Source organism: Microcaecilia unicolor, chromosome 9, assembly GCF_901765095.1.
Source record: "Microcaecilia unicolor chromosome 9, aMicUni1.1, whole genome shotgun sequence".
Lineage (NCBI taxonomy): Eukaryota > Metazoa > Chordata > Amphibia > Gymnophiona > Siphonopidae > Microcaecilia > Microcaecilia unicolor.
The window spans coordinates 24,779,519-24,802,440 of record NC_044039.1 but is presented as its reverse complement, the minus strand read 5'-3'; the positions used below and the strand labels follow the sequence as shown (position 1 = coordinate 24,802,440).

At 44.5% G+C, this 22,922-nt stretch overlaps 1 protein-coding gene across 1 annotated transcript in view; it reads right to left on the bottom strand.

Annotated features, from left to right (window-relative positions):
• The window catches only part of LOC115477790 (cilia- and flagella-associated protein 54-like), a 223,810-nt gene that overhangs the window by 158,437 nt on the left and 42,451 nt on the right, over positions 1-22,922 (bottom strand). Inside the window, exons 10-13 of the mRNA XM_030214872.1 lie at positions 19,385-19,474; positions 12,673-12,799; positions 9,076-9,187; positions 3,933-4,036 (exon numbers count right to left, since the gene is read on the bottom strand). Coding sequence (XP_030070732.1) covers positions 3,933-4,036; positions 9,076-9,187; positions 12,673-12,799; positions 19,385-19,474 — 433 coding nt within the window. The remainder of the gene's footprint in view (positions 1-3,932; positions 4,037-9,075; positions 9,188-12,672; positions 12,800-19,384; positions 19,475-22,922) is intronic.

The window sequence follows — 22,922 nt, the reverse complement described above, 5'->3', positions numbered from 1 at the left end:
GCACAGCCAGACTTCGACGGGAGGGGGAGCCAGACCCCAGGGAGGGTGGGCCAGAACCCATGGGGTGAGCACATTTTGGCACGCCTCCCCACTGCCGCCCTCCCGCCGCCACTCCCCCCCCCCCCACGACCGCTACCGCCTCCCTGGCACCCTCCCGCCACCGCTTCTGCCCCCCCCCCCACCGCCACTGCGGAGGTACCTTGGCTGGCGGGGGTCCCCAACCCCGCCAGCTAAAGCGTTTGTCTTGCGCTGGTCTCACATTGCCTGGCACCCTGTTCTGTTTTCAATCGTTGTGCAAGCTCATTTTAATGAAACTGAGCATGCGCCAGGGGGGGCCAGGCAACGTGAGACCAGCTCTGAACAAACACTTTAGCTAGGGGGGGGGGGGTTGGGGACCCCTACCAGCCAAACCATGGGCCCCAAAGCCAAATTGGGGGGCCCAGGCACCCATGGCCCCCTGTAGCTATGCCACTGATATGTCTGCTATGGATCAACCATATGTGATTGAATGTCAGAGCTTTTATTAGAAGCAATGAAGTGAGGTCACATATAGCAGCTCTGAAAATTACCCTCTTAACTTTAAAGTTCACACTGTCATAAAATTCTACTATGGTTTTGCATTTTGGTGTTGATTGATTAGTTTTTCCTTCTTTATCTCATAAAGAAACTACAGACCGCTCAAAACACAGCAGCCAGGCTTATATTTGGAAAAACTGCATTGGCTCCCAATCAAAGAACGTATAACTTTCAAAATATGCACCCTGGTCCACAAAATTATCTATGGCGAAGCCCCGGGATATATGACCGACCTTATAGACCTAACAACCAGAAACACAAATGGATCATCACGAACATACTTAAATCTTCACTACCCTAGCTGCAAAGGACTCAAGTACAAATCAATTTACGGATCCAGCTTCTCCTATATGAGCACGCAACTGTGGAATGCACTACCGAAAGCCATAAAAACAACGTTCAACCACCTTAACTTCCAGAAATCACTGAAGACCAACCTGTTCGAAAAGGCATAACCCACTGACCCAACTTAAGTGCCTGAACCCAGCAACACAACGAAACCAAAGCCTGTAATGAACACTATATAACTCTTCTTCTCTATGATTCTCCTAATTTTGCAACACTTAATCTCTTTCGATAATGACATCACTCTGTATTTGTTATCATCACCGGAGGTGGCTAACGCCTCACGGTACTATGTAAGCCACATTGAGCCTGCAAATAGGTGGGAAAATGTGGGGTACAAATGTAACAAATAAAAAAAAAATACCATGTCCCTTGCTGATCACAGAAGCTGAACATAGTGCAATCGTAGATTAAAGAGCAAAGACGGTCAATATTCAAAGGATAAGTTATTTATAAATCATCAATTTTAAACTTTCAGGTCCACTGACAGGTTAACTTTTGTCCAGAAGGCTTGGGGGGGGGCAGTTCTATGAATTAGGCACCCCCAATGCCAAGCACTTAGAGGCAAGTCTATAACAGCATCTGGACACCAAGCTTCCATTATAGAATACGGGCGAAAGTCGACACTGGAAAGCCTCAAGTTAGGCAACAACAGTTACGCCAAGTCAATGGAAGTCATACATGTGCCCTGAAGTGCATGTAAAATATAATATGCTTTACTTTATGCACGCAAGTCAGAGACACGCCTATGACCCGCCTATTCTCCACACACATGTGCACTTCCCTCAAACTTACACGCTAAACAATTTTGGCACGGGTGTTATAGCACTTAAGCTCATATATCCAACTTGTGGTGCCAATCATGCATGTAGGTGTTATTATTCTAGAACTTATGCACCCAATTGTCATCTCTTTTCAGGCACCAGTTTATAAGCTTACCCTTTTTGATGTTAGCCAATGACCTGGAGGAGGGTCAGGTGGGGAACTTGGGATGAAGTTATGATTTTTAACCAGATAACACAAATATTCAGCACTATTTGGTTAAATCAGGCTGCAGAAATAATGGGGGTATAAAGATAATCCTATAACTTATCCTGTTATGTTTATACAGGTATATTCAGCAGGACTAATTGAACTGATCATCTCTTTGAATAACTGGCTAAAATTAACCAGATGAGTCAGCAAGTTCATTGCCACTGAATATTGGCCTCTAAGAGGTTTATAGCAGAATGCTCTAAAAACAGGTCTTCTCTTCACCACAATTATAGAGAATTTTACTTCCAAAAATGTGTAAGAGCTTCTAAAATTAGTGAAAATGACCGGTTAGCACTGAAGGGGTAGCCAGCTAAGTTAGGGGTGTTCCAGGGGTGTTTCAGAGGTGGAGTCCGGTTAGCTCCTAATACTCAGAACTAACTGGCTCTGTTCAGGGCCGCCGAGAGACTGGGCCAGGCCCGGGACAAGGCTGCCCCCCGGGCCCCCCCCCACCCGAGGTCACCGGGCCTCCCCCCCTCCACCGGGCCGGGCCCTCTCTCCACCCCCGGGCCCTCTGCACTGACCTTAAGCGCCTCCCTCACCTTCGAAAGCAAGCAGCGGCAGACCACTCCTTCCTTCCGTGCCCCACCCTCGCGGAAGTTACGTCAGGCGAGGGCGGGACACAGAAGGAAGGAGTGGTCTGCTGCTGCTTGCTTTCGAAGTTGAGGGAGGCACTTCAGGTCAGTTCCAGAGCGACGGAGGGCGGGCCGGCCGGACTGTGGCGGCAGCGCCGGGTTCCCCCCCCCCCCCAGAGACCCAGGCCTGGGGAATTTTGTCCCCCCCTGTCCCCACCTCTCGGCAGCCCTGGCTCTGTTTAGTGCCCACATAGGACTGCATAAATACTACTACTACTACTACTTAGCATTTCTATAGCGCTGCTAGGGTTACGCAACGCTGTACAATTTTAAACAAGGGGAAGGACAGTCCCTGCTCAAGAGAGCTTACAATCTAAAGGTAGTAAACTATGTAGTCAGTGTAGGTATCATGAATGGGGAAGGTGGTTAGGCGCCAAAAGCAAGGGAGAAGAGATGGGCTTTGAGTAAGGACTTGAAAATGGGCATGGAGGGCGCATGGCGTATGGGCTCGGGAAGTCTGTTCCAGGCATAAGGTGATGCGAGGCAGAATGGGCGGAGTCTGGAGTTAGCGGTGGTGGAGAAGGGTACAGATAGGAGTGATTTGTCCTGAGAGCGGAGGTTACGGGTGGGGACATACGGGGAGAGGAGGGTAGAGAGGTAATGGGGGGCTGCAGATTGAGTGCACTTGAAGGTCAATAGAAGAAGCTTGAACTGTATACGGTAGCGGATCGGGAGCCAGTGAAGCGACTTGAGGAGAGGGGTGATATCTGTCATATCTTTATGTGCTAGTCCATGGTTGGTTAAGTCTAAATATTGACCTAACTGGGCATGCACTAGCTGGATTTAAAAAAAAACAAAACGGAAATTAGGTGCTGGTCCACACAGGGCCCAGCATTGATTTCCAGTTTTAGAACCAGCGGCAGGCAGAAAATTGTTATTCACCACCGCCTGAATATCAGCCAGAGTATTTCCAAATATTTAGCTATTATCTGTATAGCATCAGTAGCTGAAAGCAGCCAATTCCTTCTTTGATTAAAGTAACTTGCTGCTTATCAGAGAGGCAAGGCTGGGGTGCAGGGCATTCAATTCACAGCACCTCCAAAGCAGGTGGAAAGTCCACAGGTAACCAAATATCTGCTGTACTACCAGTCCCCATATTTTCAAAGCGAAGCTCCTCTGGAAGTTTGCTTCTTGCAGGCATGCGGCTACTTTACAGTGCATGCCAGAAAACCCCACAAGGATTCTAAAATTTGACCCCTGTATATTCGCCTTCAAAAGGTATACGTTCACCGAGGTTATACCCAGTTCTTTAATTTTAAAATATAGATGAAACCCTGATGAACAAGAATAGTACAGCTTCCAAGTAATTTCAAGATAATTATGAACAGATTCCAAATACTGTACTTCGACGATTCTGATCGTTTCTTCTCTTGTTTTTTACTGCTTCCTTTCATTTTAGCAGGTTTTTCTTTTGGCTTATCCATCTTCATGCCTCCTTTCTCGTGACGCTTAAAAACAAAATGAAGCAAGCACTTCTGTTATAATATCTACACACATAAACAGCATTATGAAATGTGAAATCTTACCAGCTAAAACAATAAGCAGAATGACAGAAGTCTAAAGAAGCTACAGACCCATTAGGGCAGATAAATAAAAAGCAGTACAGTAGACCTAGACCAGTGATTTTCATTGCAAGGTCTGGGAGCCAGTGGAGGCCCCCCACTGACCTTAAATGTGACCCTCCTGACTCACCCCCACCCAGTGTTGTGCTGGAGCAGGCTCTCACAGGCTCTCGAGAGCCGTTTGTTAAGTTTTTAAGAATTTTGGGAGCCGGTTCTCCATGGCTACTTTAACAAATGGATCCCAAAATGTGGGCTTGGGCCCCTCCTGAATTCTCTTTTACTTTGCTGGCGAGAGAGAGCCCCCTGTTAACAATTTACCAGCACACCCCTGTCACATGGAATGTTGCTATTCCACTAGCAACATTCCATGTAGAAGTTGGCCCTTGCAGATCACCAATGTGGCCGCGCAGGCTTCTGCTTCTGTGAGTCTGACGTCCTGCACGTACGTGCAGGACGTCAGACTCACAGAAACAGAAGCCTGCGCAGCCTTCTACATGGAATAGCAACATTCCATGTAGAATCTCCAATAGTAGCAACATTCCATGTAGAATCTCCAATAGTATCTATTTTATTTTTGTTACATTTGTACCCTGAGCTTTCCCACTCATGGCAGGCTCAATGCGGCTTACATGGGGCAATGGAGGGTTAAGTGACTTGCCCAGTCACAAGGAGCTGCCTGTGCCTGAAGTGGGAATCGAACTCAGTTCCTGAGGATCAAAGTCCACCACCCTAACCACTAGGCCACTCCTCCACTGTTGCTACAATTTGAAATTCTACTCAGTGTTGTGCTGGAGCAGGCTCTCACAGGCTCTCGAGAGCCGTTTGTTAAGTTTTTAAGAATTTTGGGAGCCGGTTCTCCATGGCTACTTTAACAAATGGATCCCAAAATGTGGGCTTGGGCCCCTCCTGAATTCTCTTTTACTTTGCTGGCGAGAGAGAGCCCCCTGTTAACAATTTACCAGCACACCCCTGTCACATGGAATGTTGCTATTCCACTAGCAACATTCCATGTAGAAGTTGGCCCTTGCAGATCACCAATGTGGCCGCGCAGGCTTCTGCTTCTGTGAGTCTGATGTCCTGCACGTACGTGCAGGACGTCAGACTCACAGAAACAGAAGCCTGCGCAGCCTTCTACATGGAATAGCAACATTCCATGTAGAATCTCCAATAGTAGCAACATTCCATGTAGAATCTCCAATAGTATCTATTTTATTTTTGTTACATTTGTACCCTGAGCTTTCCCACTCATGGCAGGCTCAATGCGGCTTACATGGGGCAATGGAGGGTTAAGTGACTTGCCCAGTCACAAGGAGCTGCCTGTGCCTGAAGTGGGAATCGAACTCAGTTCCTGAGGATCAAAGTCCACCACCCTAACCACTAGGCCACTCCTCCACTGTTGCTACAATTTGAAATTCTACTCAGTGTTGTGCTGGAGCAGGCTCTCACAGGCTCTCGAGAGCCGTTTGTTAAGTTTTTAAGAATTTTGGGAGCCGGTTCTCCATGGCTACTTTAACAAATGGATCCCAAAATGTGGGCTTGGGCCCCTCCTGAATTCTCTTTTACTTTGCTGGCGAGAGAGAGCCCCCTGTTAACAATTTACCAGCACACCCCTGCCCCCACCCCTCCCCCCCACCCCAAATCTTGTCCCAAGACTTGCTGCTGGCACAATTTCCTTATCAGTGGTTCTGTTTTCTACCTACTACTACTACTACTAATTATTTCTATAGCGCTACTAGACATACGCAGTGCTGTATACATTATCTGCTGGATTCTGTATGTTATGCCTAGTGTTCCGTGCCTAAATCCAAGCGCATTCCATAACAATGCAAGTAACTTAATTGGCTTAACAAGCCAATCAAGATTGTTAACAGCACTTAAGCAATAATAAGCACTAATTGGCAATAATTAGAATTTACACATATAACTCGCTAAGCGTATGCTGTAACTCACTGTGCCTAAATTCTAATGCGCACATCCAAAAACGGGCATGGTTATGGGTGGGGAAATGGGTGTATCATGGACGTTCCCAAAGTTGCATGCGTTGTTATAGAATATAGCCCAGTCCGCATAAATCTGTGCACAGGGATTTACGCCACATTTTCATTGGTGTAAATGAATGCGAATAGTTTTAGGCGCTGGGATATCAACTAAGCGTATTCTATATACCAAGCATCTTATAGAATAAGCTTAGGCGAAAATGATTTCTGTGTGGATTTTCCAAGCACCATATATAGAATATCTCCCTATATGCAGGTACTTTCTCTGTCCCTAGAGGGCTCACAATCTGTTTTTGTACCTGGGTCAATGGAGGGTTAAGTGACTTACCTGAGGTCACAAGGAGCTATAGAGGGACTTGAACCCAAGTTGTTGGGATCAAAGTTCACTGCACTAACCATTAGGCTACTCATCCACATCTTCTGCAATATGTAGCTGTCTGTATGTTTGAACTGTGCACTTCCCAAACTCCAACAATTTTAGATGCCGAAAAGGCTTTTGATTACGTTAAATGGCCCTTTTTGTTTCAAGTACTGAAATGGTTTAATTTAGGGGGCATTTTACTAAGCGCGTAGGTGATGTGCGCCCAACGTGCGCCAATTCGGAACCACCGCCCAGCTACCACGTGGCCTGGGTGCTAATTTCATTTTTTACACTCACCCACTACGTGTTCCGGAAATTTTCCGGTGCACGGCGCTAGCCAAGCGGTAATTGGCATTGTCACAAATGTAAAACACTAATGTAACTCCACCCAAATGTAAACTGTAAGCCACTTTGAACCGAAACTTGTTTTTGAATAACAGAGAGGCATAAATAAATAAAAATAAATAGATGGGTGGCTAAACTCAAGGTAAAATCTATGTATAGTTAAACAAGATATGAGAAACTGGTCTAAGTTACAGGGGGTGCAGCAAGCTAGTCAGATGCAGAGAGAGTAATTAGGCAGTCAATTTTATTTGAATCTGCTAAAGTATGAAAAATCTTGCTCATATCTGGAGGTGATATTGAGGGGCATAACTGAACGAAAACGTCTATCTCCATGGGCGTTTATCTCCGAGAACGGGTCCGTGAAGGGGCGGACTGAACCGTATTTTCAAAAAAAATAGACGTCCATGGTTTATTCGACAATTTGTGAGCTGGGCGTTTTTGTTTTTCAGTGATAATGGAAAATGAAAGTGCCCAGCTCAAAAACGAATAAATCCAAGGCATTTGTTCGTGGGAGGGGCCAGGATTTGTAGTGCACTGGTCCCCCTCACATGCCAGGACACCAACCGGGCACCCTAGGGGGCACTTTTACAAAAACAAAAAAAAAGATAAAAGAGCTCCCAGGTGCATAGCACCCTTCCGTTGTGTGTTGAGCCCCCCCAAATCCCCCTCAAAACCCACTGCCCACACCATTACTATAGCCTTAAGGGGTGAAGGGGGGCACCTACATGTGGGTACAGTGGGTTTGGGGGGGGTTGGACGACTAATAAGCATTAAGCAGCACAATTGTAACAGGTAGGGGGGGATGGGCCTGGGTCCACCTGCCTGAAGTCCACTGCACCCCCTAACAACTGCTCCAGGGAAGAGAGAACTGCTGGACATGGAGGGAAGGGAAGGGCAGGTGAGAGGAGAGGAGAATCGCTGGACATGGATGGCAGGGGAGGACAGGGAGCAGAGGAGAATTGCTGGACATGGATGAAAGGGGAGGGCAGGGGAGAGAGGAGAATCGTTGGACATGGATGAGAGGGGAGGTAAGAGGAGAGAGGAGAATCACTGGACATGGGAAGGGAGGGCAGGGGAGAGAAGAGACATGCGTTTTTTGGAGTTAATTTAATCTTGTCTTGCATGTATTCTGGTGCCAATCCAAATATTATCTTGAAAATGAGGGTGCTGGCTTTGAAGATTAGTCTTGCCTTGATTGGCAGCCAGTGTAGTTTTTCAAGTAGTGGAGTTGTTCTTTTGTATTTTCACTTTTTGAATATGTCTCACTGCTGTGTTTTGGATGGTTTGTAGTGATTTTAGTCTGCTTTCCTTGCACCCTACATATGCTACACTGAAGTAGTCTAAGTAGAATAGTATCTTCTTTTGTACCATTATCCTGAATGGTTGCCTGGGAAAGTAGTCTCTTATCCTTCTTAGTGTTCAGAAACATTTTGATGTTACCGCTGATATTTGACTGTCCAGCGTCAGATGTTTATCTCGGACGATTCCCAGTATTTTTAGTTGTGTTTCTATTTGGTATGTTTAATTATTTATTGTGAATTTTTGGTGAGTTGTGTAAGTACACGCTAAGGCCACTTTTTACCACAGTTTGATAATAGAGCCTCTTTATTAGGTGCCTTGTTACAGAATTACCTTCAGGGCAGCTTAGTAAATAGACCCTTTGAATTCACTGTTCCCTCTAAGCTGCGTGGCAGCCCTCCAACTGCATTGCTGCCAGTGGGGGCTGCTGCTTCAATATTGTGTTTTCAATCACTAGGGACAGGCAGGGTTCCTTGGAGTCCTGCAGAACTTGCCTATTCCTTCCTATCGTAAATGTGACAGTGAAACAGCACCACCTGCTGGCAGGACCATAGGTGGAGGACTCCCACTCAGCCTAGAGGGAACAGTGCCTTTAATTGTAGTTCATTTTTACTTTTTTGATAATTGGATAATATGGAAAGCAAAACTAATATGCAAAAATCAGTACATGAAAAGGCATGATTAATGACTGTGTTAATTACAAACTAATGGCATGATAGGACTAAATTAGAGATCATATTTTAATTTTATAAAATAAGTATCCGCTCACATCTTTCTTTATAATTCCCTATGACATTGTTTTAGTTTTTTATTTCGGTAATAACTAGAAATATATTTATTTTTAATGATTTTTTATATAATTAGTAATTCTTTCTCATTTCTCCCTTAAAACTAGAGATGGGAAGCAGTTATGATTATTGTACCTGTTGATATTCCATCAAAGCAGCAGTGTAGCGCCGATAAGCTTCGCCAGTAACAGTGATATTTCCAAATTCTTTTCCTGAAACTTTCTTGCCAAGCAAAATGTCATTTCTCCTATTATATAAAAACAAAATTTTTAACACATATGTTAGTACTGACCAAAACCTATAAAGGTGTTTTACTATGAATTGAAACTTCATAGTTCAGACACCCATTTGTTTTTGTTGAATTTGTTAAAACTTGTAAAGGGGAGAGACAGCAATTTTCCTGATCCCTACCATGGATTGCCAGTAGATAGCAGACTGATCAGGCACACAAGTGAGTGATGTCATTACCAGGATGGAACATCTCTCTCAGAGCCATAGGAGCCAACTTTTCAAAATGATTGGGGGTGCTGAAATTTTTTTTTTACAAGTGGTGCATTCCCCACCCCCCACCCCTCTCCCCTCCTCCCCCTCTCCCTCCTCCCCTCCTCCCCCTCTCCCTCCTCCCCTCCACCCTCCCTCTACTCCTCTACCCCTCTCCCCCTCCATCTCCTCTCCCTCTCTCGTCCCCCCTCCCTCCGCGTTCCAGGCCCCCTCCCTCCCTCCGCATTCTAGTCCCGCCCTCCCTCCCTCCCAGTTCCAGGCTCCATCCTCCCCCTCTCTCCTTTTCCTCCCTTCGAGTTCCAGGCCCCCCTCCCTCCCCCCTCTCTCCCTCCGAGTTCCAAGGCCCCCCTCCCTCCCTCTCTCCCTCTCAGTTCCAGGCCCTCCCTCCCTCCCTTCGAGTTCCAAGGCTCCCCTCCCTCTCTCTCTCCTTTCCCTACCTCCCTCCAAGTTCCAAGGCCCCCCACCCTCCCTCCCTCCCAGTTCCAAGGCCTCCCTCCCTCCGTCCATCTGAATTTTAAAAGCCCTCTTCTTACCTCGTCAGTGAAAAGTGTGCACTGCAGGCTCGGCACTTCAGCCTTCCCTTCTGTCTCTCGGCTCTGGTTCCGCCCTCATTTCCTGTTTCCGCAAGGGCGGGACCAGAGCCGAGAGACAGAAGGGAAGGCTGAAGCGCCGAGCCTGCAGTGCACGCTTTTCACTGATGAGGTAAGAAGAGGGCTTTTAAAATTCGGACGGAGGGTGGGCCCTGGAACTCGGAGGGAGGGAGAGACGGACGGATGGCCCAACGGCCCTGGAACTTGGAGGGTGGGAGGGAGGGACTTTTAAAATTCTTGCTGGGCTGGAAGGGAACTTCCGGTGCATAAAATATTGGGGGTGCTCAAGCACCCACAGCACCCACTTAGTCCTTCCCTTTTGCAACAGTCTCCTCAGCTCCTCAATTATGATTTTGTTTATGTTTATTTATTTATAGCCCACCTTTATCCAAGGCAGGTAGCAAACCAACATAGTAAATATAAAATACAAACCACTAGCAATCAGAATAGAACTAGTACTGCGCAAAAGGTGCACTTGAAATATAGTGAAGCATCAGAAGTCAATTATTTGCATAGGTCAAGAATTAATGTAAAATCCTCCTAAAGGGAGGAGGGTTTTTGAGAGACAAAAAAAAGAGAGGAAAAATCTCTGGTCAAAGTGATTTTTAAAGACAGAGAAGGCGGAGGCTTCTGGGAGCGCAATCGGCACTCAAAGCCTAGCAGCAGAGACTGGCCAAGCCAGACTGACTCAGCTCTCTTTGGACATCCAGCAGCCACTGGTCCAGAGTGTTCCAGCAGTGATCTGGCGGATATGGTGGGGAAGGACCAGGGGGAAGACTCCAAGAAGGAGCAAGGGGATATAGACAATACTGCCACTTCAAAAAAAAAAAAAAAGACTTGATAAAGGAACAAAAAGATGTATTTAAAGCTGTCGTCTTGGAAAAGAGATTAACTGGTTTCAAGGACATTGTTTAAAGGTTATTCGGTAAGTTTCTCATTGAACACCATTCACTCAGAAAGTTTAATAAGTTATCACAAGTACTTCTCATTAGCAAATGACTTAGGCCCCCTTTAACAAAGCCACAGTGGTCAGGAGTGGACATTGCTCCTGCCCTCAGGAACCTCTAGACCAGTGGTTCTGTAGGCAAAACAGCCAGTCAGATTTTCAGGATACCCACAATGAATATCCATGAGAGAGATCTACATGTACTGACTCCACTGCATGCAAATATAGCTCATGAATATTCATTGTGGATATACTGAAAACCTGACTGGCTGGGGTGCCTCCAGGACCAGGTTTGGGAACCATTGATATAGACTACCAGAGATATCAAAGGTAGGCCCAGGGGAGAGCCTACAGGGGGTGAGGGTAGGAGCCTGGTCTGGAGTTCAGGGAGGGAGGAAGGGGGGGGCTCAGAGAAAGTGAGTGGACCTGCTTTCCCTTCAGCAGGTCCCATTAAAAATGGTTACTGCTGCTGGCTGAATATTGACCTGGACTACCAGAAGGACTGTTGATCCCTGAAGCAGGTATTTCTTGAAACATGATATCATGTCAGAACAGGAACTTTGAAGTGGAATTTCTGAAGATTGGATACAAATTAGTTTATTTATTTATCTTTGATTGATATTTTTATGGATTCACAGGACTGGTTTAAGGAGGGCCACTGATAAACTGACTGGCACCCACTGCAAAACTGAAATTGGCATCCCCTTGTTCGATGGTGGAAGCTCTGGAACAGTGTTCTGTCATTCAGCAATGGCGGTGGTGCCGGCATAGCATCCCTATTCCTCTATATAGCATCCCCTGCTCCCCCTATTCTCACCATTATCCCCCCTCCCCCAAATGGGGAAACCTGTGGTAATGAAGCATGGTTTTAATCTGTACAGAACAGTGATTCAGTCCAAAACAGCAGTGAAATGACCGCATTGTGCTTCCAAGAAAGTATTGGGGATACACCTACTTGAGTCAAAGTTACAACTTTAAACATGAGTAGAATGGCATTTGTGACCAAAGCACCATAATGAGCAGAATGGATGGACCGCTTTGGTCTTTATCTGTTTTCACTTACTCTCATTCCCACTGCCCATAGATTCAATAAACAGCGCCCACATTTGGGTGCTGAACAAAATGTGCCCCACACGCTATTCTGTAAATCCTTGCATGTAAATTAGGCATGGATCTCCTGAATTCCATAATGCTGCGTGCATCTTTAGTGAACTCCCCTGACCCGCCCATGGCCACACCCACTTTTCAGTTTTGCGCTAAAAGATTTGCACAAGCATTTTTATAGAATAGCACTTAGCAAGATGCAAGTGCAAATCCAAACTGCTGCCAATTAGCAACAAGTATTGATTGTTAGTGCCCAATTATGTGCTAATTGGCTCATTACTGAATTAAATTGCAAATGCAAATTAGGCATGTCCATATTTGCGCGTGCAATTTTGAGCGCCATACATAGAATCCGGGGGATGATGTGGAAGAACACAAGACACACACCCAAAAAAAGCCAGGTCTAAGCTTATGAAAAAATCTCTAGTTTATCTAGTTAATCCGATGTTATGTTTCCAATCTTTAGTAGTTTTGAGCAGAGCAGACACCAACACGGTAGGCTAACGGCTAACAAATGTAGGGTCGTAAAAATGTCAGGGTTTGAAAAGGCCAGGAACATTTTAAAGTTCGATTCTTGGTTGTAAAACTTACTTTTTTAAATAGTCTTGCGTACTGCTAGACCACTCCAGCACTTGTGGAAACTTCTCTTCGTGTACTGTTCTGTGCAGCACTCGAACAAAGAACTCTAGGAAACGGACCTTCCCCTTAAATTTCATCACTGTGTAAAACATTCCAAATCACACATAGATCATTTTTCCAGACAGAAATTAGTAGCCCTTCTCTGCACACCTCTAAAGTATACTTCAATTCTTGGCAGCTGGGTGGTTTTCTTTGTATCAGCAGCGACTGAGAGGCCTTTTTCCAGGATGTTGTAATATATATTTTTAATGTATATTTATAGCATTTTTACATAATAACCAAGCAAAACACCTGTACAGAAAAGCTACATTAAAGAAGAAAATGCTAAGTTGTAATACCCTGTTTCCCCGAAAGTAAGACATCCCCCGAAAATAAGACCTAGTAGAGGTTTTCCTGAATTGGTAGATATAAGGCCTCCCCCAAAAGTAAGACCTAGCAAATTTTTGTTTGAAAGCAGGGCCGCCGAGAGCCGGACAAGGCCGCCCCCCCACCTGAGGTCGCCGGGCCCCCCCTCCACTCACCCGGAACTAACCTTAAACGCCTCCTTTCACCTTCGCAGCAAGCAGCAGCAGGGCAGACCTCTCCTTCCTTCCGTGCCCCGCCCTCGCGGACGTTATGTTAGACGAGGGCAGGACACGGAAGGAAGGAGTGGCCTGCCCTGCTGCTGCTTGCTGCGAAGGTGAAAGGAGGCGTTTAAGGTTAGTTCCGCGAGCGACGGAGGGCGGGCGGGCCAACCCCGATCCAACCCCGATGTTTCCACGAAAAATAAGACAGCCCCTGAAAATAAGACCTAGCACATTTTTGGGGGCAAAAATTAATATAAGACAGTGTCTTATTTTCGGGGAAACACGGTATTATTTATTTTTGTTACATTTGTACCCCGTGCTTTCCCACTCATGGCAGGCTCAATGCGGCTTACATGGGGCAATGGAGGGTTAATTGACTTGCCCAGAGTCACAAGGAGCTGCCTGTGCCTGAAGTGGGAATCAAACTCAGTTCCTCAGTTCCCCAGGACCAAAGTCCACCACCCTAACCACTAGGCCACTGTTGGAATGTATTGTATTTTACATGCATTGCCTGTCACCTATTATTTCTCTGTGATTACTCTGTGACCTCTGATGTGAATTGTTTAGAGAGGTCACACCCATGTAACTTCCTGTGGGGGTTAGGCACAGCACATGGAGCTCATGATCTCTCCTAAGCTGAGAGAATCTATGGTGGTGTGAGCATCCATTACCATCTAAGCACATGGAAAGAGCTGATAATCCAAATGTATAGTATTATGTATATATAAGCCTGTCTGATTATAATCTAACTACAAACTGTGAGTAAACAGATGTTTTGTTACTTCAACTTTAAAGTGACTCAGCAGTGAATTATTCTGGGGTGTATGAGAGAGATGAAGAAAAGAAATTAACATTTCTAAAGCTGAAGCTGTGTGTACTAAAAATCTGCTAATTATTTACTACAAATAATCCAACAAAAGGGTTATGGGCCCAGGGCCAGGAATTGAAAAAGAAGAGAAATATTACCAGGCAGTAAAAAAGCCACATTTTTCTCTTAAGTTTTAAAAGAAAGATTCAGTCTGTCTCTCTCTCCCCCCCACACAGAAGGCAAGGCTAAGAAAATGGCTGAGGGAGGAAATTCACCATTTTTCTACTCTCTCAAGGTGCCTAAATTAACTGAATTTAATTATCAGCAGTGGGAACTAAGATTCATATGTCTCCTTCAAGCCAAGAAACTAAATATATGCTTAGACCAAAACAGAACAGCTGAAAATATGGCTGAATGGGACAATGCAAACTATTATGTGAAGTGCATGTTTTTGGAAGCTCTCTCAGAGAAACAAGCCATATTAGTGGAGGGAAAAGATACACCAAAGGACATTTTATATAAACTGAGAACTATGTATGCAACTACATATGCAAAGCAGCAACCAATTTGGTTGGCAGAGTTGAATGAAACCAAATTAAGGGATAAAAGTAAGTGTAATGATCACATTATGCATCTTATGTCTTCATTTCAAAAGCTAGAACTTTCTGGAATTCCCATGTGTGATGCATTGAAAAGAGCATTTCTTTTTACCTCACTATCAAAGAAGTTTGATGTTTTTAGGTCTGTAAATGAAGCCATTGAAGGGCAATCTTTTGAACAGGCAGCATCAAAACTAAGGCAGGAATGCATAATAAATGATTCTGAGGAGATGTGTTCTCAAAGCAAGTCAGAGAGAAATGAAACAAATTTCTTGGCAAAGAACAGAGGAAGGCGGAGCTATGGGAAAACTCCACCCAAGGGCAAGCTGATTTGCTACTCATGTGGAAAGGAGGGACATGTATCTAAATGGTGTAAGGAAACACAAAACACTCCCTCTAGCTCACCTAAGCCAATGGAACTAAAGAATTTTCAAACCAGGAAATGTATGAAGGACAATAATAAACATAAGGGCTTTCTAATGGCAGAAAAATCTTTGACTATGGTAAATAATAATTCAAATGAAAGTACTTGGATTTTGGATTCGGGGAGCACATGCCATTTAACCAATTGTAAGGATTTCTTTCAGGAAATGAGTCCAGAAGAAGGTATTCTTAATACTGCAAACGCAGGGACTGCTAAGATCCAAGCAAAAGGCATTGGATTCTTAAAATGCAAAGTGTCTAATGAAGTTAAAGAAATTCCTGTAAGTGATGTCTTGTATATTCCCCAAGCAGTTTGCAATATGCTTAGTGTATCTACATTAGATAAGAAGGGATTTGCGATTCATTTTGAAAACAGTAAGTGCACAATCTCTAAAAATGATGAAGTGTATGCTGAAGCTTTTATGCATAATGATGTTTATAAACTGAGCATTTCAGGTGAAGCCTCACATCTGGCGCAAGTAAGGAAGAATGATGGTAAATGTAGTCTGGAAATCTGGCATCGCCGCCTGGGACATCGTGATTTTAAGGTGATCCAGGATCTTTACAGTAAGCAACTTGCCACTGGCATTCAAATCAGTGCAGATACTGGTAAAATGGAGAAATGCATAGACTGTGTTACTCAAAAAGGTGTGAGACCCTCATTTCCTGCATACACAGGAAATAGGAGTAATAAAGTACTGGACTTAATACACAGTGACTTATGTGGACCGTTTAATATCCCATCATTGGGAAATAACAGATTTGTGCTAATATTCTTGGATGATTTCTCTAGATATTGTGTGGCCTATTTGCTGAAAGAAAAAAGTCAAGTCACAGACATGCTGAAGAAATACGTAGCCATGGTGAGCAATAAATTTGAAAGAAAACAAAAGGTTCTTCAGACCGACAATGGTGGTGAGTTCACTTCACAAAGCATGCGCACATTTCTAGAACAAGAAGGCATTCAGCATATCACAACAGTAGCTTATACACCAGAGCAAAATTCTGTTGCAGAGAGAAAATTTAGGTCACTTGTGGAAATGACCAGATGTATGCTGTCAGATAGCAATCTCCCTAAAAGACTATGGGGGGAAGCCATTCTCACAGCAGTGTACCTACAAAACAGAATGCCAACTAAAGGCGCTGAGCGCACACCACATGAGACATGACATGGTAGGAAGCCAAACCTGTCACACATAAGAACATTTGGAAGTACAGCATATGCTCATGTACCAAAGCAAAGAAGGCATAAGCTGGATTCCACAACAGAAAGGGGCATTTTAGTTGGCTATGCTCCAGGACACAAAGGATATAGAATTTTGAATCTGAAAACTGGCATTGTTGGCATAAGACATGTTACATATTTTGATGAAAACAAAAGGGTTGATAAAGGCTGGATTATCCCAGATGAGCCTTATCATCCAGAATATGAAACTAGAACCATAATAGACATGCCAGTGTATATAAATGCCATACCAAGGCAGATGTCTGAAAGCAACTCATCTGTATCTAACGAGGAACAGGCAGAGGAAGCAGACACAGAAAGGATCATCGCAGGAGACAGTACAGTTGGAGAAGGGGAATTAATTGGAGAAGGACTCTCAGATTTAGAGGATGCGGAAAGGTCGGACCAACCTGTTGTCAGACGCTCATCCAGGGAAAACAAAGGTGTTCCACCCCCAAGACTGTCTTACCTAACAAAGTCAGCAGAAGCTCAAGAGCCCTTAACATGGGATGAGATTGAGAAAATGCCAGCAGAAGAAGCTGCTGAATGGCATAAAGCAGCACAAGAAGAAATTGATGCATTGGATAAAAATAATACTTGGATTCTTACAAAATTACCTCCTGGCAAGAAAGCTATAGGATGCAAATGGGTATTCAAGTTAAAAAGGAATGCACAAGGAAAAGTGGAAAGGTATAAAGCAAGATTAGTCGCAAAGGGATATCTTCAAAAATATGGAGAAGATTTTGATGAAGTGTTTGCACCTGTAGTGAAACACACGACAATTAGAACACTTCTGAGCATTGCAGTCTCAAAAGGCATGCAAGTCAACCACATTAATGTGAAAACAGCATTTCTTCATGGAGATATAACTGAAGACTTGTACATGGAACAGCCAACAGGTTTCATAAATACAAAACAAAGACAGCTAGTGTGTAAATTAAACAAAGGTCTTTATGGATTAAAGCAAAGTGCAAAATGTTGGAATGACAAATTGCATGAAATATTGACAAATTTAGGATTTAAGCAAGGTGAAGCAGATAAATGCTTGTACACTAGGTGCAGAAATGGACAATATGCATACATTTTAGCTTTTGTTGATGATCTGCTCATTGCAAGCGAAAGTGAGCAAGAGTACAAGGACATTGTAAAATATTTAAACCTGAATGTTGAGATAAAAGAACTTGGAAATGTGTCATACTATCTTGGTATAGAAATTGAGAAACAAAATGATGGTTCTTATCTTCTAAGCCAGAAGCAGAAAATAAATGAGCTTATTGAAAGTTTAGGTATGCAAGATGCCCAAGTTGTAAGCACTCCCATGATCACTGATTTTCTGAAGGATGAAACAGTAAGAGAACCTTTACCAGATAACATCCAATATAGATCAGCCATAGGTAAGCTTTTATATCTGACTACCACATACAGGGCTGATATAGCAAATGCAGTAGGAATTTTGAGCAGAAGGGTCAGCTCACCTACCAAATCAGATTGGACTGCAGTTAAAAGGATGGTAAGGTATTTAAAGGGTACCATTGATTGTAAATTAAAGATTTCAGCCAATAGTAATCCAAAACTAATATGTTACTGTGATTCAGATTGGGCAGGGGATCATTCTGATTATAAATCCACAAGTGGATATGTGTTTATGTATGGAAATGTACAAATTTCATGGGCCAGTCATAAACAAAGTATTGTGAGTCTGTCTTCTACAGAAGCTGAATATGTGGCCGTATCAGAAGCGTGCAGAGAACTGATGTGGATTGAAAAACTTTTGCTGGATTTTGGAATAGCTGAACAGAGACCAATCCAGATAATGGAAGATAATCAGAGCTGCATCCGACTGTCACAGAATGACAAGGTTCAGTCACGCACCAAGCACATCGCAACGAAATACCACAACGTGCGAGAGTTGGCGAAAGAAGGGGTCATCAGTCTACACTATTGTCACACCAGTGAGATGACAGCTGACATCATGACCAAACCGTTACCCAGAGAACATTTTGAGAATCTGCGTATAAAGCTTGGACTTTGTATGAATAAATAATTGCATGACAGTTATGCATGAGAAGGGGTTTGTTGGAATGTATTGTATTTTACATGCATTGCCTGTCACCTATTATTTCTCTGTGATTACTCTGTGACCTCTGATGTGAATTGTTTAGAGAGGTCACACCCATGTAACTTCCTGTGGGGGTTAGGCACAGCACATGGAGCTCATGATCTCTCCTAAGCTGAGAGAATCTATGGTGGTGTGAGCATCCATTACCATCTAAGCACATGGAAAGAGCTGATAATCCAAATGTATAGTATTATGTATATATAAGCCTGTCTGATTATAATCTAACTACAAACTGTGAGTAAACAGATGTTTTGTTACTTCAACTTTAAAGTGACTCAGCAGTGAATTATTCTGGGGTGTATGAGAGAGATGAAGAAAAGAAATTAACATTTCTAAAGCTGAAGCTGTGTGTACTAAAAATCTGCTAATTATTTACTACAAATAATCCAACAGCCACTCCTCCACTGTTGCTACTATTTGAGATTCTACATGGAATGTTGCTATTCCACTAGCAACATTCCATGTAGAAGTCGGCCCTTGCAGATCACCAATGTGGCCGCGCAGGCTTCTGCTTCTGTGAGTCTGACGCGCTGCACCCGGGGGGGGGGTGTAATTTCGCCAGGGGGGGGGGCGCATCGACGATCCGCCCCGGGTGTCAGCCAGCCTAGGAACGCCACTGAAATAATGGCAGCAAATTTAAAATAAATTAAAGAAAGTATTTTTGTTTGTTTGTTTTTAGGATACACACAGTTAAGCCATGGAATTTATCAACAGAAGATGAGGTCCAGGCTAAAAATAAAGACACATTTAAAGAAGATTTGTACAAGACAGGTCTATTAACAAATATTAAATAGGAAGATGTGAAGATCACAATCTCTTTTTCCTGGGAGTAGGAGGGACCTGCCAAGTGATGCAGATTGGTCACTATGGAAATAAAATGATGAACATTGGTCTGAACAAATATGGTGGTTCTTATATTCTTACCTTCCTTTAAAGCTAGTTGGACTGGCCAGCATGTAACTATAGGCAGCAGTAATATAGGACTTTCTTGACCGGTAAGTTCTTGTCCAGGAACTAAAACACCAATAAAAAAATGAATCACAATGAACAAGTTAAATAACAAAAACATGTTAAAAATCATAAGCATTTACATTAAAGATATATTAATCAGAATACATTCCACTCAGAGGTCTAAAAGTCTTTCCTGTTTTACCCCACTGCATGCATGAGATTATTGATTTATTTTTTTTTGTTACATTTTTCCCACTCATGGCAGGCTCAATGCGGCAGGCAATGGAGGGTTAAGTGACTTGCCCAGAGTCACAAGGAGCTGCCTGTGCTGGGAATTGAAACCATACGCTGAGTTACCAACTCAAAAAGTCCAGGAAAGGATTCCTACACAAAAGCACAAAAAGTTCCAAAATGCACCTGGTGGAACAGATTGCCACCAAAAAAAAACCCGCCTTCAGGTCAGATATTTCAGCGTTGCTCACCAACAAGAATCAAAAGGGGAGCTCGCTAAGACACACAAGGCCAAACTGAGATCCCACTGAGGAATTACTGGATGATAAGGGGGATGGATTTGCTTGATTCCTTCAAGGAAACAAGAAATATCCAGGTGCACTGCCAGTGAGACCTCCTTCACCCATCCCCTGTAGCAGGCTAGAACTGCAATCTGTACCTTGAGAGAACATAGAGCCAATCCATCATCCAGCCCCACCTGCAAGAACGTTAAGACTGAAGAGACATCCATCACCAAGAGTGGAATATGTGCCAGACACACATGTATGTCAGTGAAATGGACAACCTTCAGCAAAGTGGTAATCATGGTTCCATAAGACAGAAGTGATCTGGATCCTCCGTCAAAATGAGGCCCTTAATGGAGTAGTCTATCCAGCTTATAATCGAAACTTTTCGCCGGCGATCTTCCGACACAAATTGGGAGATCGCTGGCGATTTCGCAAAAACAACGAAAAGCGTATAATTGAAAGCTGGATTTTTAACAGCATCGCCGTTTTCCCTTCGAATCGAAAGTCGAAAGTTCAAGGCATGTCACCGGCGAAGCGAAGGCGGGACATGGGCGGGCATGGGCGTGCCTACCAGATGGCCGGCTTTCGCGGATAATGGAAAAATAAAACCCGGCGATAATCAGCATTTCGCCGGGTTTACTTGGTCCTTTTATTTTCACGACCTAGCCTCAAAAAGGTGCCCCAACTGACCAGATGACCACCGGAGGGAATAGGGAATGACCTCCCTGTACTCCCCTAGTGGTCACCAAACCCCTCCCACACAAAAAAAAATAAAAAGAAACACCTTTTTTGCCAGCCTGTATGCCAGCCTCAAATGTTATACCCATCACCCTGACAACAGTATGCAGGTCCCTAGAACAGTGTTTGGTGGGTGCAGTGCACTTCAGGCAGGCGGACCCAGGTCCATCCCCCCTACCTGTTACACTTGTGGTGGTAAATGGGTGTCCTCCAAACCCCCCCCCAAAACCCACTGTACCCACATGTAGGTGCCCCCCTTCATCCCTAAGGGCTATGGTAGTGGTGTATAGTTGTGGGGAGTGGGTTTTGGGGGGGATTTGCGGAGCTCAGCACACAAGATAAGGGAGCTATGCACCTGGGAGCAATTTTTGAAGTCCACTGCAGTGCCCCCTAGGGTGCCCAGTTGGTGTCCTGGCATGTGAGGGGGACCAGTGCACTACAAATGCTGGCTCCTCCCACGGCCAAATGCCTTGGATTTTGTCGGGTTTGAGATCGCCGGCAGTTTTTTCCATTATCGCGGAAAAACACACCCGGCGATGTCAAACCCAGCGAAATCCAAGGCATTTCGCTGGCCCAAACCGTATTATCAAAAAAAAAGATGGCCGGCCATCTTTTTCGAAAATACGATTCCGGCCAGCTATTGCACCGCCGCCAGAATAGATCGCCGCCGTTCGATTATTCCCCTCTATGTCCCCAAGGCAGTGGTAAAGTGGTCCCCAACAGAAGTCTGATAAGGTCAGCATATCATGGCCTGCAAGGTGAATCCAGAGTTATGAGAATGGCCAGGCTGAGGTGAGCATCTATTCTGCAAAGGCCCAGCCTATCAGCAGCCAAGAGGCAAACAGTCAAAAACCTGGAGAAATTGACAGCTGAAGCTATAGCTTCATGGCTTGATGTTGCCAAGCTTAAGTCCTGGCCCCAGGGTTCCGTCTAGAATCCTGAATAAAGTAGCTTGGTTCCTGTGTGAGTCCACTTTAGAGGTTAATAAATAAAACAAAAATAAGAACATATTTTTCGGACTATAAGACGCACCGGACCATAAGACGCACCTAGGTTTTAGAGGAGGGAAATAGGAAAAAAAAAAATTCGGACTTATAAGACACACTTTTTCCCTCCTCTAAAACCTAGGTGCTCCGGTGCGTCTTGTCCGAATCCCTCCCTCCGAGTTCGGGATCGCCCTCCCTAGGGTTACCTCCCCTCCCCCCGGCCTCGCGAGACTTCAATTCTCGGCGGCCATTTTGAATCTCGCCGAGACCGTCACAGGCAGCATACAGGAGGATGCAGAGCAGCATGCTGGGCAGGAAAGAGGGGGCTCTTTCCTGCCCCAATGTCACTAGACCACCAGGGAAGATCGCGTGAGTAAGGGGAGAGGTGGTGACAGGGCCGGGGGGAGGGGAGGTAACCCTAGGGAGGGCGATCTCGAACTTGGAGGGCGGGCGGCCTGCTAAATCTCTACCTTCGGACTATAAGACGCACCCCCCCATTTTCCTCCCAAATTTGGGGGGAAAAAGTGCGTCTTATAGTCCGAAAAATACGGTAATTATAAAATTTTTCTACTTTGTCATCTACCTGTCACGCATTCATTCCTCCCTCTTCTCCCCTCTAGACTATCACTGAGCTGTTTTTATGATCCAGTTATATATTCTAACATGGTCATTTTCTGCTCATTCTGCCCTGACTTGAGGAGGGGGGTTTTAACTCTGGGAAGCTATTCAAAAACACATTGTTTGTCTAATAAAGATACCCCTACATTCTTTTTATTTTTTTTGGCCAGGAATCCTGTAATCATTTCCCTAAATCTAGCCTTTAGGTGTTACCATTACGACTGCTATGATTCCCTGGGACCTTCATGCGCTGTCATGGACCTGAGTATGACATCTGAGGCTGGCATAGAGGCTGGCACGAAATATTTTTAAAGATGTTTTTTGAGGGTGGGAGGGGGTTAGTGACCACTGGGGGAGTAACGGGAGGTCATCCCCGATTCTATCTGGTGGTCATCTGGTCATTTCGGGCACATTTTTGTGACTTATTCGTAAAAAGAAACACGCCCGAGTGAAAACGTCCAAGTGTTCGTCAGGGACGTCCTTGCTTTTTTCGATTATGGGTCAAAGACGTCCAAGTGTTAGGCACGCCGAAGTCCCGCCTTCAATATGCCTCCGACACACCCCTTTGAAATTTGGACGTCCTTGCAACGGACTGCAGTTTGAGACGTCCAAAATCGGGTTTCGATTATACCGATTTGAACGTATCTGGGA